At 32.4% G+C, this 20,463-nt stretch overlaps 1 protein-coding gene across 1 annotated transcript in view; it reads left to right on the top strand.

Annotated features, from left to right (window-relative positions):
* The window catches only part of LOC115882783 (E3 ubiquitin-protein ligase HERC2), a 90,535-nt gene that overhangs the window by 47,865 nt on the left and 22,207 nt on the right, over positions 1–20,463 (top strand). Inside the window, exons 43-59 of the mRNA XM_030901024.1 lie at positions 190–443; positions 1,287–1,555; positions 1,621–1,714; positions 4,019–4,137; positions 4,318–4,516; positions 4,880–5,073; positions 5,134–5,257; positions 8,464–8,538; positions 8,625–8,824; positions 8,880–9,050; positions 10,206–10,280; positions 10,341–10,552; positions 11,522–11,762; positions 13,946–14,077; positions 14,458–14,690; positions 18,748–18,954; positions 19,099–19,296. Coding sequence (XP_030756884.1) covers positions 190–443; positions 1,287–1,555; positions 1,621–1,714; positions 4,019–4,137; positions 4,318–4,516; positions 4,880–5,073; positions 5,134–5,257; positions 8,464–8,538; positions 8,625–8,824; positions 8,880–9,050; positions 10,206–10,280; positions 10,341–10,552; positions 11,522–11,762; positions 13,946–14,077; positions 14,458–14,690; positions 18,748–18,954; positions 19,099–19,296 — 2,997 coding nt within the window. The remainder of the gene's footprint in view (positions 1–189; positions 444–1,286; positions 1,556–1,620; positions 1,715–4,018; positions 4,138–4,317; positions 4,517–4,879; positions 5,074–5,133; positions 5,258–8,463; positions 8,539–8,624; positions 8,825–8,879; positions 9,051–10,205; positions 10,281–10,340; positions 10,553–11,521; positions 11,763–13,945; positions 14,078–14,457; positions 14,691–18,747; positions 18,955–19,098; positions 19,297–20,463) is intronic.

Here is a 20,463-nt window from a genome sequence, read left to right as displayed (position 1 = left end):
AATGGAAAGGGTGTACCAATGTTTTTAAAAATATACAAACTATATTCTTTTTATCTACCCCTTCAAGGGCTGTAACTTTTCTCAGGAAACATTTTGAGTTATTTTTTTTTCTGTGGTATCACTTACTGACGTTTAGAACACTATTTTCTATATCCTTTATAAATACTAATTAATTTTGATATGTTTTAGATACTATAGACAGGACACTGTTGAAATGGAAGGAGAAGTGATCACAGAATGGAAAAGAATAGTTCAAAATGTATCAGTGTCGTCGATGTACGGTGCGAGATTTGATTTGCCCGGTTCTGTATGGCAAAGTAATGGATCGCAGGGAAAACACTGGATTAGGCTGGAAATATCACCGAATGTCATTATTAAAAGCCTCAAGGTCGGAGTCGATCCCGCCGATTATAGCTACATGCCTTCAGTTATTATAGTGAATGGTAAGTGTGTTTGGTATATTTGAACTATTATACTTTAATTGTTCAACGTTACGTCATCATTATTTGTTAAATATGCATTTTAAGGTGTGTCTGAGATTAGTTCATATGGTTCAGAAAATTTTAAATACGTTCTGAAATTATTAATTCAGTGAATTCCGTTTTTATTAAATCCAAGTTGATCATTTCTCTCACGACGCCCTATAAATTTTTAGTTTATTGTCTAAAAAAAATAACAGACCATTGTAAACGCTTAATATTTACAATAAACCTTACCCCAAAGACGATTTATTTCTCATTTAAATTACATGGGAATTTGAGACTTTTTGCAAATATTTGCAGAATTGAACGCTCTACAAAAAAGGTCTCTTACAATTTTTCAATAAACCTACTCCTTCAAAAGTTACTACCATTTAAGTATAGCTGATTTATTTTAATTAACAATGTTTATTAAAATAAATCAGCTATACTTAAATCAGCTTAAATGGTTTTAACTTCATTCGACTTGAAGATTTCTTAATTCCCAACCTTAACACTATCAGAATTGTATATTTTTACAGTAATAGATTAAATTTTTCGAAAATAATCATAATTTTGTCAAAAAAGTTGAAGAATTTAGGAATTCACTGAGTGGTTAACTTTAACCGTGAATAACTTTTGAAGGAGTAGGTTTATCGAAAAATTGTAAGAGACCTTTTTTGTAGAGCGTTCAATTCTGTATATATGTAATTATAGATACATTACATATAGAATATGTAATTACCATGGCTGCAAGAGAACAAGGTCGAGAAAAAAAATATTCATCAGTATGTCGCTGTGTTATTTATTTATTTATTCATTTTTTAGGAGGCACCACTGCTAACTCACTGTTTGAGCTAAACTCCGTCTCTGTAAAAAGCCACGAGACATCGGTTTTGCTCCTCTCAAACATGGACAAGTACTATCCCATAATCGAGATAAACGTCACAAAATGCCGGAACAACGGAATCGATTGTAAAATCCACGGAATATTTGTGGTCGGTGTGAAGCGTCACTCACCGGGCGATTTTAGAACTTCCGTGTCATTTTTGGCCAACGATTGGGACTTGAACCAGGATACGGTTCCTGGGCCATCAGTAAGTTTTACAATCAGCACAAAGTTTGTTAAAATAAGGTTTGGAATAATGTTTTTTTTTTGCAGGTAGTTACGGTATCTCAAGACGAATATGCTTCAACGACAAACAGTACCGGATGTAGAGTATTTGTTTGGGGCCTTAATGATAAAGATCAATTAGGTAAGTGTTTTATACAGTATAGTGCAATCAAATCAATCATTCTTAATCAGTGGCGTATAAAAGAGTTTTTATTTCAGAATGGAGATTTCTACAGAGTATATTAATGAATATCTATAGCTTTTTGATAGGTACATTAGTGTAAAATTTGGCTATATCGGTTCTAAAATACAAAACTTTAAAAATATTTCCGTTGTTTGTAAAACTTTATTTTTGATTTTTAAGATTTTTGATTTAAGTGATGATATATTCAGATTTTGCAGTGATAAACTTGTCACAATGGCATAAAAATTATTAATATACTTTTTATAGTAATTTAGAAGTTGTCCTAACTAATAAACTAATCAATTCAAGAATTAAAATAAACGCGATTATGTTAAAACGATTTTTTCTAATTTTATATTTAGATTCTTTATAGCGGCTTGTTTAAATAAGTATGCTCAAATAATTATTATATTAATTAAATATATTTAAACTTTATATTCAAACATTTATTATCATTCACAATGTTTAAGAAACACAATTAAAATTAATAGAATACCCTAGCTACAGCTTGCGGTAGTCAGTTGTATCCATAGAGAAATCTTAATAATTAGCCTATAAATCAATAAACTTTTTATTTCCAATCACAATTTCTCTTGACGGATGATAATCAACGGCCAAAATGACAGTACTCGCAAATTTTGAAGTATGATTAGTGGAAAAAGTTAAAGCTTCATTCAGAACCTCGCAATTAGTGGAATAAATTAGTGGTTTCAATTAGCGTAGAAGTTTGTTCCTTTAATTTCAATGTCAGCATTCAGAACGTCAAAATTAGTGGTTGGCATTTTCAATTAGTAGAAAAAGTTATTAAACTTTTAACTTTTTCACTAATTATACTTCAAAATTTGCGAGAAACGTCATTTTGGCCTTTGATTATCTTCCGTCAGCAGAAATTGTGGTTAGAAATCAAAAGTTGATTGTTTTATAAGCTAACTATTAGACTTTCTCTATGGATACAACTGACTAACGCTTTGAATAAGAAGACTAAGGAAGGAGCATAATGCTATCCATGTATTTATGGGCGGAAAAGCCACCATAAAAGCTCTCTAGGGTGGGGATCCTTGACAGTTCTGTTTGACGATTCATTTGACACATTTGAATTTGATTTGAAATTTTGTGGATTTGTCAGTCTTTACGGAGCTTATTTTATGTTATTTATTATTTATTCTACTACTGATAGTTGTATAAAGGTAGTAAATCTAGATGGAAATTGTGGCAGAACTTAAATTAACAGTGACACTATCGCGATTTATCGAAAAGACTCTAAAATAGTTGGTTGTGTAGCGTGCGGTAGATCTCGGCAAAAATTGAGTGAAATAATGGAACAACTTTTCGCTAGTAAGTGACTATATAATATACATACGTGTAGTAAACCGATCATTTATGAAATTCACTTAAATTAACTAAATTATATATTTTTCTTGCATTTTAGCTTTTATTTATTACTTGTCAAAGATTAGATGTCAAAGAATTTAGATACGTTAATTTGACTTACCTGCTTCAGTAGCGTATCGGATGTTTGTGTTAATAAATACTTATTATAACTTATCTATTTTTATTAGAATTATATATTTTTATAACAGTTTTAATAACTACCAACATTTATTCACAACGTAAAATAAAACAACAAATTATTGAGTCTACCCCACGTCTACCCTACATCATAGTTTTACATTTTTTAAATAAAATTAGAACGACACTGATAAACCGGAATTTAAGTCGGCCATATTTGAGGCCCATCGCGGTGTACCTAAGATTTTTGATATGCTCCTTCCTTAGTCTTCTTATTCAAAGGACTAACGCAAGCTGTTGCTAGGATATTCTATTAATTTTAATTGTGTTTCTTAAACATTGTGAATGATCGTAAACTAAAAAGTTTAAAATGCAAGGTTCTGAATGAAGCTTAAAAGTTTGTTAACTTTTTCTACTAATTGAAAATTACTACTACTAATTTTGACATTCTGAACACTTACACTGATATTAGAGGAACAAGCTTCTACGCTAATTGAAACCACTAATTTGTTCCACTAATTTTGAGGTTTTGCATGAAGTTTAAATGCTCTAGTCATCAAAATTGCCACAAAAATTGATTTTAGTTGATCATTTATTGGTATGATATTCAAATTAAAATCAAATCCATCAAAATAAAAATTGGTACATTTGAACTACTCCTTGATATGTCTATTATTATAACAGTTAAACCTTAGTAATCTATATAAAAATAGCTATAATATATTAAATTACACATTTTTTTATTGTATCTAGGTGGTATGAAAGGATCTAAAGTTAAGTTGCCCATTCAGTCAGAATTTTTAAGCCAATTAAGACCCATACACATAGCCGGAGGTTCAAAATCATTATTCGTCGTTTCTCAAGAAGGAAAGGTATAAACTAAATAACTATAGTATTTCCAGTGAGTGAGTATATGATTTTGACAGCCTACAACGAAAACTAACATAGTTGACAGCTCTCCCTAATTCATATATGTATTCTGTCGCTTTGGTAGATTGTAGCTTGTAACGAATATTTCTAACTGTACTACAAATTTAACATGATTTTTTTAGTTATATGCGTGTGGGGAAGGTACCAATGGTCGTTTAGGTTTGGGACATAGTATGAACGTACCGCACCCACGACCTATACCCTTTTTGAGTCAGTATGTCGTTAAAAAAGTGGCAGTCCATTCGGGTGGCAAACATGCCATGGCACTTACTCTTGATGGGAAGGTGTTCTCTTGGGGTGAAGGAGAAGATGGGAAGTTGGGTAAGTAATTATTTTAAATAAGAGGGTCATAATAATTTTATATATTATAAAATATAGTGTGTGACAGAAATTTCAATACCCAGTATATATGCTTGCCTATATTAATAATGTGTTATGTATGTGTGTAGTGAATATATGTATTATGTATGTACAGGGTGGCTCGAATTCGACGCTCATCATTGGGATTTCGGAAACCGTAAAAGATACAGGATTATTTTTTTTTGCATAAAATATTCTGCAATCACACTTTCGATTACGTAACTAAAAGTTTAATTGATATGAAATATGTATATGTATGTTGATTTGCCTTTGTGAAATTAAAAATAAATAATTAAGCATAAAGAACACAATTCGATATTTTAGGACACGGAAATAGACTGAATTTAGATAAACCAAAACTAATTGAAGCTCTGAAAAGCAAGAAAATAAGAGACATAGCGTGTGGTAGTTCACATTCTGCAGCGATCACTAGCAGCGGCGAGCTATACACTTGGGGACTAGGAGAATACGGCAGACTGGGCCACGGTGATAACGTCACTCAGCTCAAACCAAAACTAGTATGATTTAGGAAACAAAATATATATTTTAGGGTATAGTTAACAATTGTTTTATTCTAGATAAAGGGGTTAGTAGGTCACAGGATCGTTCAAGTTGCTTGCGGCAGTAGGGATGCTCAGACTCTGGCTCTGTCAGATCAAGGTTTGGTTTTTAGTTGGGGAGATGGAGATTTTGGAAAATTAGGTAAAAAATTGAGTATTAGTAATGTCTATTCCTTTTTGAAAGGAAACAGCTACTTATGAAGCGAGACTGTCTAACGACTGTCTAAAAAGAAGATAATTGACAGTGACAGTTTCTTGTGATTTTAATTTACATTTCGTATTGCATAATAGCTCCGTATTTTTAATATAGTCATTTTTTGGATATGGTCTGTCAAAAATCTTCTCTGACTCGTTGAACACACTTTATCTGTTTTATATAATAATAATAATAATAATAATAATAATAATTTGACTTTATTTATGTAGGTGGCGAGGTCTAGCATACGCTACTCAATCTAACCACCTTAAAAAAATACAAAATACACATACAATACTAATACAACAATATAACAATTTTAATATAAATAAATCTAAATTATATAAACGAACAAAAAAAGACATATAAAACACCCATACATGAGCTTAAGGTACAATTCAATAATACTTTTATAAAGTTAAATTGAAATCAACAAGAGATTTCCTGAAACCTGCAATGGACGGACAGCTTTTAATGTACGGAGGAAGTGAATTGTAGCATTTCGAAACATAATACGAAAACGATTTTTCAAACAAGGCTGTCCGGTGTTTAGGCACAACATAACTGCTGTGTTTTCTAGTATTAAGGTCGTGGAGGTCAGCTGCCTTGACAAGTATGTCGAACAAATAATGAGGTTCTTGAAATTTTTCTATTTTATAACCTAGTATACACGTATGTATAAAAGCATACTGTTCAAGTCCTAACCAGCCCGATTGTTTATAAAGAGGGGAAACATGATCAAATTTAGGAGTACTGAATGAATACCTTAAGCAAGAGTTGACAAGTTTTGTTAAGCTTTGTTTGTCCTTGTTAAGTAGAGCTGGCCGTAGACAGTGTCGCAGTAGAAGACCAATGGAAGAATTAGGCTTTTACACAAGGTCAATTTAACATCTCTGTTAAGAAAATCTTTATATAAATATAGTGTCTTTAACTTACAATACGATTTCTGCAAAATATATGATACATGCTTTTCAAATCTCAGTTTAGAATCAAAATAAACCCCAAGATTTTTGCAGTTTTTAGCAGGTGTAATGATGATATTGTCAAGTACGATATTTAATTTTTGAGAAACATCTGGCGAGTTCTTACCCACAAAAATTAGTTGAGTCTTATTAGGGTTTAAGAAAAGACCATGATGGTGTGAAATGTCATAAATTATTCTCAGATCTTCATTTATTTTGCTTTCGGAGGCTTTGAAATCTTTACTCAAGGAACAGTAGACTTGAAAATCATCAGCATACTGATGTGAAGATAAATTTTTTAAATACGTTTTAAAATCTGCCGTATAAATAGAGAACAGAAGTGGACCAAGAATACTGCCCTGAGGAACACCACGATCTACAGGCAAAAAGTCGAAGGAGATTCTCTGATAAAAACTCTCTGTTGTCGACCAGCCAAGTAACACGCCATGAGTTTCAGTGAACAGTCACTGAAACCAAAATATTGCAATTTCTCCAAAAGTATCCTATGGTTTAACGTATCAAAGGCCTTTGAGTAGTCCAGGAGAAGTAGGCAACCAGTATCGCCTTTGTCACATATTCTGAAAAGATCATCACTGACTTTCAGTAAAGCAGTTGCCGTACTATGGCGAGACCTAAAGCCGGACTGAGTGAAAGGAAGAATCTTAGAGACATTTACAAAATCCGTTAGTTGTTTATGCATAATTTTTTCTAATACTTTAGAGAGGAAAGGTAATATGCTTATTGGGCGATAATCAGATAATCTGGCAGGATTAGAGTTCTTTGCTGTGGGAATAATATTAGCAATTTTCCAGGCAGCTGGAAAATGATTATTTTTAATACAAGTATTAATAATGAAAGTGATGTGACGCAATAAATGAGGAAGTATTAAATCAATCATTCCTTTATCTATCCCGTCACATCCCTTATAAAAAAATGATATGTATTGCGTATACCTTGTATACCGAATGGCTCTGGTATGGCAACCTGTACCTTGCTACTCCCAAGGCGTTAAACGCTATATACGGGAGCTACTATTATATTATAAAACAATACTGGATTTATTATTTACTGCAATATATCGCGAATGCAAGCAATCATGAATTACTTAATAGCAATTACATCTGACGCAAACCAAACCAAATGTGTTTGAAAGGTCTATAAGATTTTTTGTCGTTTATTAAAATGTATTATGAATTTAAAGCTTGATTTTCATGCATCCGTTATACGTTGATACGATGGTCCGACGGTGGTCATAGCGTTTTCGCGCCACTTTTCATCCGTAAATATTTTACTTCAGACCGCCAACGGATCCGTTCATACAATAACGGACGTTATGACACTTTTTGACAAATTTAATCTAACCTTAATAAAAATATAAGTAAAATAACAAAATCGTTATGGAAACGAAAATAACACCAACGTATATCCGATAAACGGAGGCATGAAAATGCAAAAAATTTAATAACTGCGTTATTTTCTAACCGATCAAAGTCTTTAAATTCTACCAATAAAATTAATATCGTATCAACGTATCGTCGGACAACGGATGCATGAAAATCAAGCTTTATACAAAAAAATATTTTCTTTCATAGCAACTGTTAAAATTGCCTTATATCTATCAAAAATAGTAGATAAAATAGTACTTTAACCGCAAGGGTAGATTAAATGATACTTTAACAGCGAGGATAGGTTAAAAACTTTATTTCTTCTTTCACGTTTTTTTAATTGCTTCCATTTTTGTATTCTTTTTCATAAGTTATTCGGGATTTAAATGGAAGTAGTTTGGATATGGCGTTTGTCGCCTCAGCCTGAATATCTGTTGGTAATTTACTTATTTTATTTTGAGCCATTTCTGGCACCAATTCAATCAGCAATCGACACTAAAGAGAATTAAAAAATATTGACTCAAAACTGACAGGTAAAGAGACAGCTTTATTTATTTGTCAAATTACATAGAAACCAACGCCAGCCCAGCACAAAAATTTTTCTACTCGTAATAAATTCCTTGAAATAATAATTTCTGAATATTTTTTAAAACGTAACTCGCTATGGAAAAATATATTGTTTTATACACGACGATGAAATTGCATTATCGTCTCCCGAAATCTTTTCGGTCTACGATAAAATACCATTTTATCGTCTTGTATAAAAAATAACTATTATTAATTTCTTTAACTTTGTCTCCTTTAGGCCGAGGCGGATCAGAAGGATGTAACATTCCACACAACATAGAAAGATTAAATCATCTGGGAGTTGTACAGATAGGTATTATTTTTCTTTCTATAATTAATCCATTATATAAAAAACATTGTAAAAAAAACATTATATATAAACCTAATAACCAATTTCAGAATGCGGTGCTCAATTTTCTCTAGCCCTTACCAAATCTGGAAACATCTGGACTTGGGGTAAAGGCGATTACTTCAGACTAGGACACGGTACAGATCAACATGTCAGAAAACCTACCTTGATAGAATGTCTAAGGGACAGAAAAATAATACACGTAGCAGTAGGTGCTCTTCATTGCTTAGCTGTAACAGATACAGGACAAGTATAATATATTTTAGATTATTTTACTTTTTGATCTAAAAATATTTTTTTCCTAGGTTTATGCTTGGGGTGATAACGATCACGGTCAACAAGGTAACGGTACTACAATTGTGAACAGGAAGCCCGCGTTAGTTCACGGCATAGAAGATGTACATATCAACAGGGTTGCGTGCGGTAGCTCGCACTCTGTAGCTTGGACTTTGCAAGACATACAGACAGTTACTAAAGTAAGTTAATATATCAGTTTAGGGTATATTTTAGAATACTATTCTAATCTTAGTTCAAATATACTTACGTGGATAAGTAAATCACTATGGAAAATATCGCAAACATATCAACGACTTTCATTTCTCTTCTTTTTTTGTTGCACACGCGGTGCTTCTACTCTATATATCCTTGTCGAGCACCTATCGTCCACGCGCCAAATTTGAACATTAATTTTAAAAATTTAATTTGTAAAATGCATATATTTGAACAATAAATTGAATGGTTACTGTAACAAAAATTAAATTATTATAAAAAATACATTTAGCCACTCCGTACGAATATCAATATTCTTAGGAAATCTAACCAGAAAGTATGCATGTGGTTTAATATAAATAAAAGAACAACTGAATACTTTACTTGCCTATGAAAAGATAATTCTGGGACCTTTATATTATAACTTCCACACACCAAACACTTTCTAGTCATTTTTACGAGTATTTAGAAAGTCCAACGAAAAAAAAATAGGAATATAATTGCACAAACTTGAAATTAACTCCCCACTGAACACACTTGCATCCTTGGCTATATAAAAGCAGTCGATAAAAGAGTAATTAATTCAATTTTTAAAATAAAAAACGCAAAAAAACAAGCATCGTTACACAATGGAAATAAGATAACATGATTATGACAATATGATGACAATGAAAAGTTGGTTTCCATAACAATGTATAATTTGTACTAGTTCTAAACCGTATAAAATTGTGATTATTTTGGAAATACGTGCAACTTTTAATGCGCATGCGCAAAGTAAGGTCCTCGGAAAAGACAAACCTATTGAACGTTTCATAAGTGCAATAAAGAAGGTTTGAAAATGGCATATCGTGATGTTGCGGACATATTTTTTAATGCTAAACTTATGGCGTTGATTTATCCACGTAAGTATATATGATCTAGGATTCTAATGCTTCTTAATGACTTTAGAAATTCTTAGACATATGTAATGACACAAATCTTATTATACAAACCAGATGTAAAATCAATGTATATGGTATAGTATCATTTATACTTGTCTATGGAGTGTATTATTAATAAATATAGAATAGATTGTATATTGACTGTAGTAATATAGGATAATTGATTTGAAAAGTTTACTTATTAGATATTATTTTATCTAGGTGGAACCAGTGATATTTTCTGTACCCAAAGATCCCCTTGGTTCGTCAATTTTAGGCTTGTACGACGGGGAAAAAGTAAGTTTATGTGACATTTAAAATCAGATACTGAAATATTTTTTAATTGTTCCATTCCAGAATCAAACTAAGTCATTTAATAAGAAGGCTCCCACCTTAAGTAGCATAGTAATGTCACTAGAAAGCAATACAGCGAAGCAACAAGCTTTGCAACATATTTTGAATGCCATGCATATACAGCAATTGCGACAGGCAATTGTAAGAGCTCTGTGCAGTCATACCAACGTTAAAAACCAAAATTCCACACATAACGGTACAATGGAAAAAGAAAAGTAAGTAGATATTTACCATTTCTTGAAAAATGTGACACATATTTTAGCATGGGCCAATATAAATAATAATTTTGACATGTTATGTCATGTTTCGTTTGTTGTGAACTTTTTGACTGTTGCTATATAAGATATCTTAGGGTGTATTCCGTTGCTTACCTTGGTTATGGTTTTATGTTCCGTTTCTATTGGTTTCCTGAAAGTTTTCTTATTACGGAACACGGTTCCTGAAAAATTCGGTCACAACTGTCACCAAACTAACCAGCGCGAGAAGGCTGGTTTTTCTGGTTTTGTTTGTCAATCAATATCATTTATGTGACAGAAATCAAGCAAATATTGGAAGTTTGAGTGAAATTCTCATTTAATTTCTAAAATTTGTAATAATATTTTGTATTTACATCCAGAAACAATGGAGGTAGGCAGTAAAGGTAAATAAATTTCATTAACTAAATAGAATGACTTTTTAGGACCATTTAAACTTATCATGCAGCCATTGTTTCTTAAAGCCAGGAACATTTAAAGAAAACATGAAAAACAAGACAACCAGTAATCGCGAATGTTTTGTAAGCTATAAAAATGTAAATATTGATTAGATTTGTTTATTTATTATTGATCTGTTTTAATATTGGACCTGCAAATCTTCACTTGAAGAACTGTTTAACGAGTTTAACAGTTTATTAATAAAGTACTATTCAATATTAAACTCCATTGAAAAGAAGAAGCAAACGTAAAAGCAGAGAATAGGTACATTAAAAATGCATAAAAGATAAATTTTATAATAGAGGTATTGAAATTTAGAAAACGTCAACATTTGACGTTTCCAGTATTTTACCAAACCGTTCCGTATCAAACCGATGTTTTCAGGAACCGCTCTTTACCGTAGTTTACAGTTTACCGGTCTGGTTCGCCTGGTTTTTGCAACGGAATATAGCCTTAGTCTATAAAGAATTATTTTCAGGACTATTACACGAGCTACACCTCAAGCCACACTAGACACTGCTACAGTGATGGGCGCAGGGGAAGCCCCGTTTCACTTTCCGAAATTGCCGATATGGCAGCGTCGCAAACGAGTCCCGATCAAGAAGAGAATCCTTTGGTTCTGCTACAGTCGATGACAGCTAGCAGTTGCTCTGCTAGTATTTCGTCCAAGCACAGCAAAATGTCGACGAGCGCTATGAGCGTCATAGCTGCCACTTTAACCAGTCATGCTGAGGTATGCTATGTAGTAATAATAATAATACTAATAATATATTTTTATTGATCTTCCTTTGGTACAAATTTCTAACATTGACAAGAGAGCAAGTCAAATATTTTTTTCTTATCTGTATTTTTGAATAAAGCGGAATTTACACTGTCTCAGTTTTAATGTACAGGGTAGGCCAACTTGGACACTTTGTTTTTATAAAAACACAAAAATTTTCATAGCAAAAAAGTTGCAATGATTTGTTAAAAATGTACATTTTTGAAAAATACCCCGTAACTCCGAAACGGTAACAGATATCTATGTGTGGCTTTTACCATCATGTTTTTGATAAAAATTGAGCTCCAGACACCGATATCTCCTATAAAAAGGGTGTTTCCTTTTAAAAGTGACCAATTTAGCCCATCTTGTACATCCAAACTGAATTACTCAGAGTTAAATCATCCAGTATGTATTGTTCCAAACAAACATACAACAGTCAACAACGTCTGTGCAAAAAGATAGTTAACCAGGGATCAGAGGATATACCGGAAATAACTACAGAAGAAATCAGAAACTCCTTAAAAGAAATGAAAAATAATAAAGCCCCGGGCGAGGACGGCATAGTGATTGAGGCTGTAAAACTCGGAGGAGGAACACTATTTAAATGGATTAAAGACTTATTTAATCTATGCCTTGAAAAAGGAATAATCCCGTCTCAATGGAACAACGCCATAACGATACTTCTCCATAAAAAGGGCGATATCACCGAGCTTGAAAATTATAGACCGATAAGCCTTCTTTGTCACTTGTTTGTTTTTTGAGCTGTTTACCAAAATCATTGCCAAACGTCTCGAACGTAAATTAGATTTCTATCAACCAAGAGAACAGGCAGGCTTTAGGAAAGGTTATGGAACAAACGATCATCTTCAAGTCATTAAAGTCCTGACAGAAAAATCTGTAGAATACAACAGGCCCCTAGCATTGGTGTTCGTTGATTTCCAGAAAGCATTTGACACAGTAGAATTAACATCAATAATAGCAGCATTGGAGCAGGGAAGAGTAGATTATAGGTATACAAGGCTTATAGAATACATATATAGTAATGCCACCACAACTGTAAAACTTCACGAAACAACAGATAAAATTGAGGTAGGCAGAGGAGTTCGACAAGGGGATACTATTTCGCCTAAAGTTTTTACAGCTGTCCTTGAATACGCAATGAAATCACTCTCTTGGGAGAATAGGGGCATAAATATCGATGGTGAAAGGTTGACACATCTATTCGCAGATAACATCGTCCTTGTCTCACATAACATCGGAGATTCAAAGCAGATGCTCGAAGAATTAGTGCAGGCCTTATTAAAAGTCGGTCTCCGGATAAATACGAGTAAAACGCAAATAATGACAAACTTAGTGCTCACACAGAACATCAGAATAGGTGACGCAGACATAAAAGAAACACATATATACAAATATCTCGGGCACGAAATACAAATCGGAAAAAACAACCAAACACACGAGATACAGCGCAGAATAGGTTTGGGTTGGGCTGCTTTTGGCAAACTGCGGGAGACCTTTAAAAGTGATATACCCATATGCTTGAAGAGGAAAGTTTATGAACAATGCGTCTTGCCGGTAATTACATATGGAGCGGAAACTCTAACATTAACGAAAGTCAGCAGAAAATTTAAGAGTAGCCCAGAGAACCATGGAGAGAGCCATGCTTGGAATAACTAAAAGAGACAAAATTCCTAATAACACTATCAGACCAAAAACCAAAATTAAAGACATAATGGAACACGTAACTCGAATGAAATGGAGATAGGCAGGTCATGTGGCGAGAACATCTAAAGACAGGTGGACTAGAAGATTGTTAGAATGGCGACCTCGAGCAGATAAACGTAGCAGAGACAGACCACCGACACGCTGGACCGATGATGCAAAGAGGATTGCTGGAAATTGGATGATGACGGCCCAAAATCGAGAGACATGGAGAAATATGGAGGAGGCCTACGTTCAGCAGTGGACAACGATGGCTACATGATGATGATGATGATGAAATCATCCAGTGTAATCATTCAAAAATGACAAATGTAAACCAGCCTTAAACGATTCTAAAAATACTTGTCTGAAGTAGAGAACGAATTTAAAGATCTCTGTTATTATTATTCATCCAATATTTTTTTTAATATGTGTAAGTGTTATTTTATTAGGTTGTTGGCGATGGCGGTTACACTGGTTTGGATGATTTTACCTCGTTGTTGACCGAGAACGACGCCCGATTGCTTGTGGATCTTCTCAAATTAGCTGTAGCAGGCAGAATAGAGGATGACCAAGCCAAAGAGGTAAATAAAACAAAGTTCATATCATTGTGAATTTCAAACATTCTTTTATTAAATTTTTGCATTCTTGAAATTAGCAAAATTGGAACGCGCTCAGTTCTTAATTTCGGAACGCACTTAGAAACGAGGTTAGGAAACATAGTGACTCGTTATTTCACTTACTTTCGTACACAGTTATCAAAAATATTTATAGATTAATGTGAAAAGAGAAAAAATGTTAATATATTCGTAAAAAATAAAATCAATTGAAAATGTCAGGAATTTTATTATAAACTCAATATAACCAAAAAAAACGAAAACATGTTTTTGTTATTTTAATATCTTATAATAATAAAGAAGCAAAAAAGCTTTATTATAATTCTCTATTTTTTATATATTTCTAGATTCTATCAACCACCTTAATAACTATGGGAGCAGCTAATGCCTCCATTGGAGCCATGCTATTAGAATTGTGCGTTACGGAACTAGAAGATACGACCAACAGTACACAGCCATATTCTTCAACTCCTCATCCAGTAGTTCAAGAGTCGAATCATCCCTATTTTGATGACATCAAATTAAGTGGTCATGTTAGACTGCCTGGAGCCGAGGCACTTAGAGTGGAGTTTGACAGACGGTAGGCACTTTATACTTACGTATAGAATCTTAAAAAGAGACTCTTAGATTTATGAAAAAGAACTATTTCTTACTTTCATGCTTCAAGAAACTTCCTGCATTATTATGTGTATATTAAAAAATGTCTATACCTATGTGGCGGATTCATCTATCCAAAAAAAATCCTTATGGGTTTTTCGCCACTGCACTGCAAGAAAAATCTACAAAATAAAATAGTTATTTTTTGTAAACACTTCTGCGTTAAACCTAAACGGACGCTGCTTGTCAGAAGTTGTGTTTACAGTAATAATTTTTTTTTAAATAAAAAGTTTATATGATAGGGCAAAAATAATATGTACAGACGACATTTCACTAAACAAAGATATAAACCACATAAAAAATACATTAATAAAAAACGACTATCCACCATATTTTATTGACAAAACATTAAACGAAATACAAACCCCAAATCATAGACACAAAGATAACAATACACAATATATACAACTTACAATTCTATACATACGAGGCGTTTCGGAAAAAATAAGAAGGATAGGAAAACAATATAACATACAAACATCTTTCAAAACACAAAATACACTTAGATCAATTTTATCACATACGAAACCAATGAATACAAAACAACAAACAAAAAATGTAATATACCAAATACCTTGTGAATGCGATAAATTTTACATTGGTGAAACATCTAGACCCTTAAATGTTAGAATTAAAGAACATAAAGATTATTTTTAAGAAAGGGAGATTTTCACAAATCTAAGATTTGTCAGCATTCATGGGACACAGGGCACAGAATAAATTTTAATAACACCAAAATTATAATGAAAGAAGCGATAGCCTCTAAAAGAAAAATAAAAGAGGCTTTTTTAATTCAATCTAATAAAAATAAATGTATTACTCATGCATCTGTAGATGTTAGTAATGTATGGCAATCGCTTCTTTGATTTTAAAGAACATTACATAAATAAACATAACATACGTGAAATTTAAAAATAATCATACAGAAAGTTTGGGCTTTTTGGTTTTACCTTATTAAGTAATTATCAGGTAGTAATTGTTAATTTTGAAGTTTAACTTAATATAATGTCATTTTAACAGAACGTCAACGTTTTCTTGTAGACGTATCTGTGTTAAAAAGTAAAGTGTTCTCGAATAGTTCAATTTAAATATTTTAAATAGTTTTTTCTTGATTCTTTATATTTTTTGCTTCCGAAGACGGAAAGAGAAAACTTTCCGAAACGTTAAGCATTTTTTTCTTTGTTAGGCAAATTTTTATTACTGTAAACACAACTTCTGACAAGCAGCGTCCGTTTAGGTTTAACGCCAGAAGTGTTTACAAAAAATAACTATTTTATTTTGTAGATATTTCTTGCAGTGCAGTGGCGAAAAACCCATAAGGATTTTTTTGGATATGTGTATATTATTTCGTATATTTTTCATTTTATTGATTTTATGGAATGCACTGTTTATTAAAATGCTGTGTCCTATGTTATAGGGCTTGTTTCTCTCTACAATTTCCTGTCTCACAATGTACCGTTTGTGTCCGGGAAGGGTTCATAGTTTCATAGTTGTCGATTTTCGAAAGAAATCAGTACATGTATATTATTTCGTTTATTTTTCATTTTATTGATTTTATTGAAAGCACTGTTCATTAAAATGTTGTATCCTATGTTATAGGGCTTGTTTCTCTCTACAATTTTCTGTCTCACAATGTACCGTTTGTGTCCAGGAAGGGTTCATATTTTCATAGATGTCGATTTTCGAAAGAAATCAGAACATGTATATTATTTGTATATTTTTTCATTTTATTGATTTTATGGAAAGCACTGTTCATTAAAATGTTGTATCCTATGTTATAGGGCTTGTTTCTCTCTACAATTTTCTGTCTCACAATATACCGTTTGTGTCCAGGAAGGGTTCATATTTTCATAGATGTCGATTTTCGAAAGAAATCAGTACATTTATTTTATTTCGTATATTTTTCATTTTATTGATTTTATGGAAAGCACTGTTCATTAAAATGTTGTATCCTATGTTATAGGGCTTGTTTCTCTCTACAATTTTCTGTCTCACAATATACCGTTTGTGTCCAGGAAGGGTTCATATTTTCATAGATGTCGATTTTCGAAAGAAATCAGTACATTTATTTTATTTCGTATATTTTTCATTTTATTGATTTTATGGAAAGCACTGTTCATTAAAATGTTGTATCCTATGTTATAGGGCTTGTTTCTCTCTACAATTTTCTGTCTCACAATATACCGTTTGTGTCCAGGAAGGGTTCATATTTTCATAGATGTCGATTTTCGAAAGAAATCAGTACATTTATTTTAGTTCGTATATTTTTCATTTTATTGATTTTATGGAAAGCACTGTTCATTAAAATGTTGTATCCTATGTTATAGGGCTTGTTTCTCTCTACAATTTTCTGTCTCACAATATACCGTTTGTGTCCAGGAAGGGTTCATATTTTCATAGATGTCGATTTTCGAAAGAAATCAGTACATTTATTTTATTTCGTATATTTTTCATTTTATTGATTTTATGGAAAGCACTGTTCATTAAAATGTTGTATCCTATGTTATAGGGCTTGTTTCTCTCTACAATTTTCTGTCTCACAATATACCGTTTGTGTCCAGGAAGGGTTCATATTTTCATAGATGTCGATTTTCGAAAGAAATCAGTACATTTATTTTATTTCGTATATTTTTCATTTTATTGATTTTATGGAAAGCACTGTTCATTAAAATGTTGTATCCTATGTTATAGGGCTTGTTTCTCTCTACAATTTTCTGTCTCACAATATACCGTTTGTGTCCAGGAAGGGTTCATATTTTCATAGATGTCGATTTTCGAAAGAAATCAGTACATTTATTTTATTTCGTATATTTTTCATTTTATTGATTTTATGGAAAGCACTGTTCATTAAAATGTTGTATCCTATGTTATAGGGCTTATTTATCTCTACAATTTCCTGTCTCACAATGTACCGTTTGTGTCCAGGAAGGGTTCATAGTTTCATAGATGTCGATTTTCGAAAGAAATCAGAACATGTATATTATTTCGTATATTTTTCATTTTATTCATTTTATGGAAAGCACTGTTCATTAAAATGTCGTATCCTATGTTATAGGAATTGTTTCTCTCTACAATTTCCTGTCTCACAATGTACCGTTTGTGTCCAGGAAGGGCTGATATTTTCATAGGTGTCGATTTTCGAAAGAAATCGCTACATTTATTTTATTTCGTATATTTTTCATTTTATTGACTTTATGGAAAGCACTGTTCATTAAAATGTTGTATCCTATGTTACAGGGCTTGTTTCTCTCTACAATTTCCTGTCTCACAATGTACCGTTTGTGTCCAGGCAGGGTTCATATTTTCATAGTTGTCCATTTTCGAAAGAAATCAGTACATTTATTTTAATTCGTATATTTTTCATTTTATTGATTTTATGGAAAGCACCATTCATTTAAATCTTGTATCCTATGTTATAGGGCTTGTTACTCTCTACAATTTCCTGTCCACAATGTACTGTTTGTGTCAGGGAAGGGTTCATAGTTTCATAGTTGTCGATTTTCGAAAGAATACAGTACATGTATATTATTTCGTATATTTTTCATTTTATTGATTTTATGGAAAGCGCTGTTCATTAAAATGTTGTATCCTATGTTATAGGGCTTGTTTCTCTCTAGAAATACAGTCCAAAATCCAAAATGCAAAATATTTATCATTTCTATTTGACATAGTTCAAAAATTTTAAGTCGAGTTTACACGCATCGGCGTCCGTTTGTCGTTCATCGTTCATCGTTCCGTTAAACCAATAATATTGGAATATGATCTGTTATTTTTGAAATAAACCAATAAATCTGGTTAAAAACAACAAGAGATGACGCATGACGGATTTATATATAAACCTAAATAGATTGGTATGGACGTCATCTGCTTTTTTTCTGTCATCGTCTGTCGAAATCTTACCTGAGTAAAAAAAACAGAGTATAGAAAGGCTGAAAAAATATTTTTAAAAATAAAAAAATAACTGTATTTTTTAATACCAGGTGTTCTACTGAACGTCGTCATGATCCTCTCACTATCACCGATGGAACAGGAAGGGTCGTAGCAATGCGCAGCGGAAGAGAATGGTCCGATTGGTCATCAGAATTACGGATCTCAGGAGACGAATTGCATTGGACGTTCAGCAGTGACAGCTCAGTCAACGGCTGGGGTTGGAGATTTACAGTGTATCCGGTTATCCCAAACAATGGGTAAGCTTCAAGAAACATATTTTATATGATTAATATTTTTTGAAAAATATCTAATTAATTGTTGATAAATGATAATTTATCAACTATTAATGCAACCAATCAAACCAGGCAGGTATCTTTTGTATCTCTTTACTCTCAAAACAGGATTATGGAGATAGGATCTGATCGCGCCATATTGAGCCAACCATCAATGGACATGGTCACCTGTCTGTTAGATCCAAAGCTATACTCCGGAGCAGATGCGACCTTAATGTCAAGATTAGCAGCAGCCTTAGCAGCTTGTTCTCAACTGAGTTTCCTTTCTGCTAGCCAAAGAATGTGGTCACTTCAAAAGTTACACAGGTATATAGTCGTTTCATTCAATAGATACGAAAAATTGTATAGAATTTTTTTTTTTGTAGGGAATGATTTGTTCATTAAGAAAATGTAAAACTTGACTTGTAACATTAAGGCGGATTCTCACGACTCGTGTACCTGACAAACATTTGTTATTGGAATATACTCGCCATGTCGTGAGAACGGTTTCCTTGTGCAATTATTTGACAATATTTTGTCGGTAAACATAGCCCGAGTCATACAATTAATCGTACACTTGCCAAGTGTACTTGGCCAGCCTTGGCTACCTACCAGCCTTGCCGAAGCGCAAAAAAACGACTGCGCAAATAATTGTACTGTTATAGCGTATGTCCGGTTTATTTCCGGATCGTAGTGTTTTTCGAGTTAATTGCGGATAATTTAGAACGTTAAAATAATAATAGATTATATAATATCAAATTTACATTAATAACTTCAATTGGCGACATACCTAAATCGTTCCCACAGCAATAAATGGAGTGAACACATGAAGACTACACGGGAAAAATACATATGTCACATTTTCATAAAAATTAAGATAACGATACTTTTTAAGATATAACTTTATAGACAAATCTTAACGTCATTCGAGAAAAAAGAAAGAAATAATACAACAGATATTACATCTTTGTTATTTTGCTGTACAAGGGAAAAACCAGAGTAGTCCATGCGTAAATATGGCAAAAACTAGAGATGTTTTTACGCATGGACCACAAGCATGCATCTTGATTACATGTAGTAAATCCATGTATTGTAATAAAAATCTACTTAAATATTAATTTTCCTCCTACAACAAAAAAATAATAGTTTAGATTTAGGTTTTATATTAATTGGACATCCCTGGACTTTTGTTTTGCATTTTGACATTTTTATTTCGGTATTTCAGAATATGGCGATAATTAACAATATTAATAATTCAGAATTGGTAGTAATCTTTGAATAAGAGTACTAAGGAAGGAGCATATCAAAAATCTTAGGTCCACCGCGATGGGCCTCAAATATGCCCGACTTAAATTCCGGTTTATCAGTGCCGTTCTAATTTTATTTAAAAAATGTAAAACTATGATGTAGGGTAGACGTGGGGTAGACTCAATATTTTTTTTTATTTTACGTTGTGAATAAATGTTGGTAGTTATTAAAATTGTTATAAAATAT

This window comes from Sitophilus oryzae, unplaced genomic scaffold, assembly GCF_002938485.1.
Source record: "Sitophilus oryzae breed Bouriz unplaced genomic scaffold, Soryzae_2.0 scaffold_179_pilon_pilon, whole genome shotgun sequence".
NCBI classification, from domain to species: Eukaryota; Metazoa; Arthropoda; class Insecta; order Coleoptera; family Curculionidae; genus Sitophilus; species Sitophilus oryzae.
The sequence above is the reverse complement of the archived record's forward strand: the minus strand, read 5'-3'. Positions and strand labels throughout refer to the sequence as shown.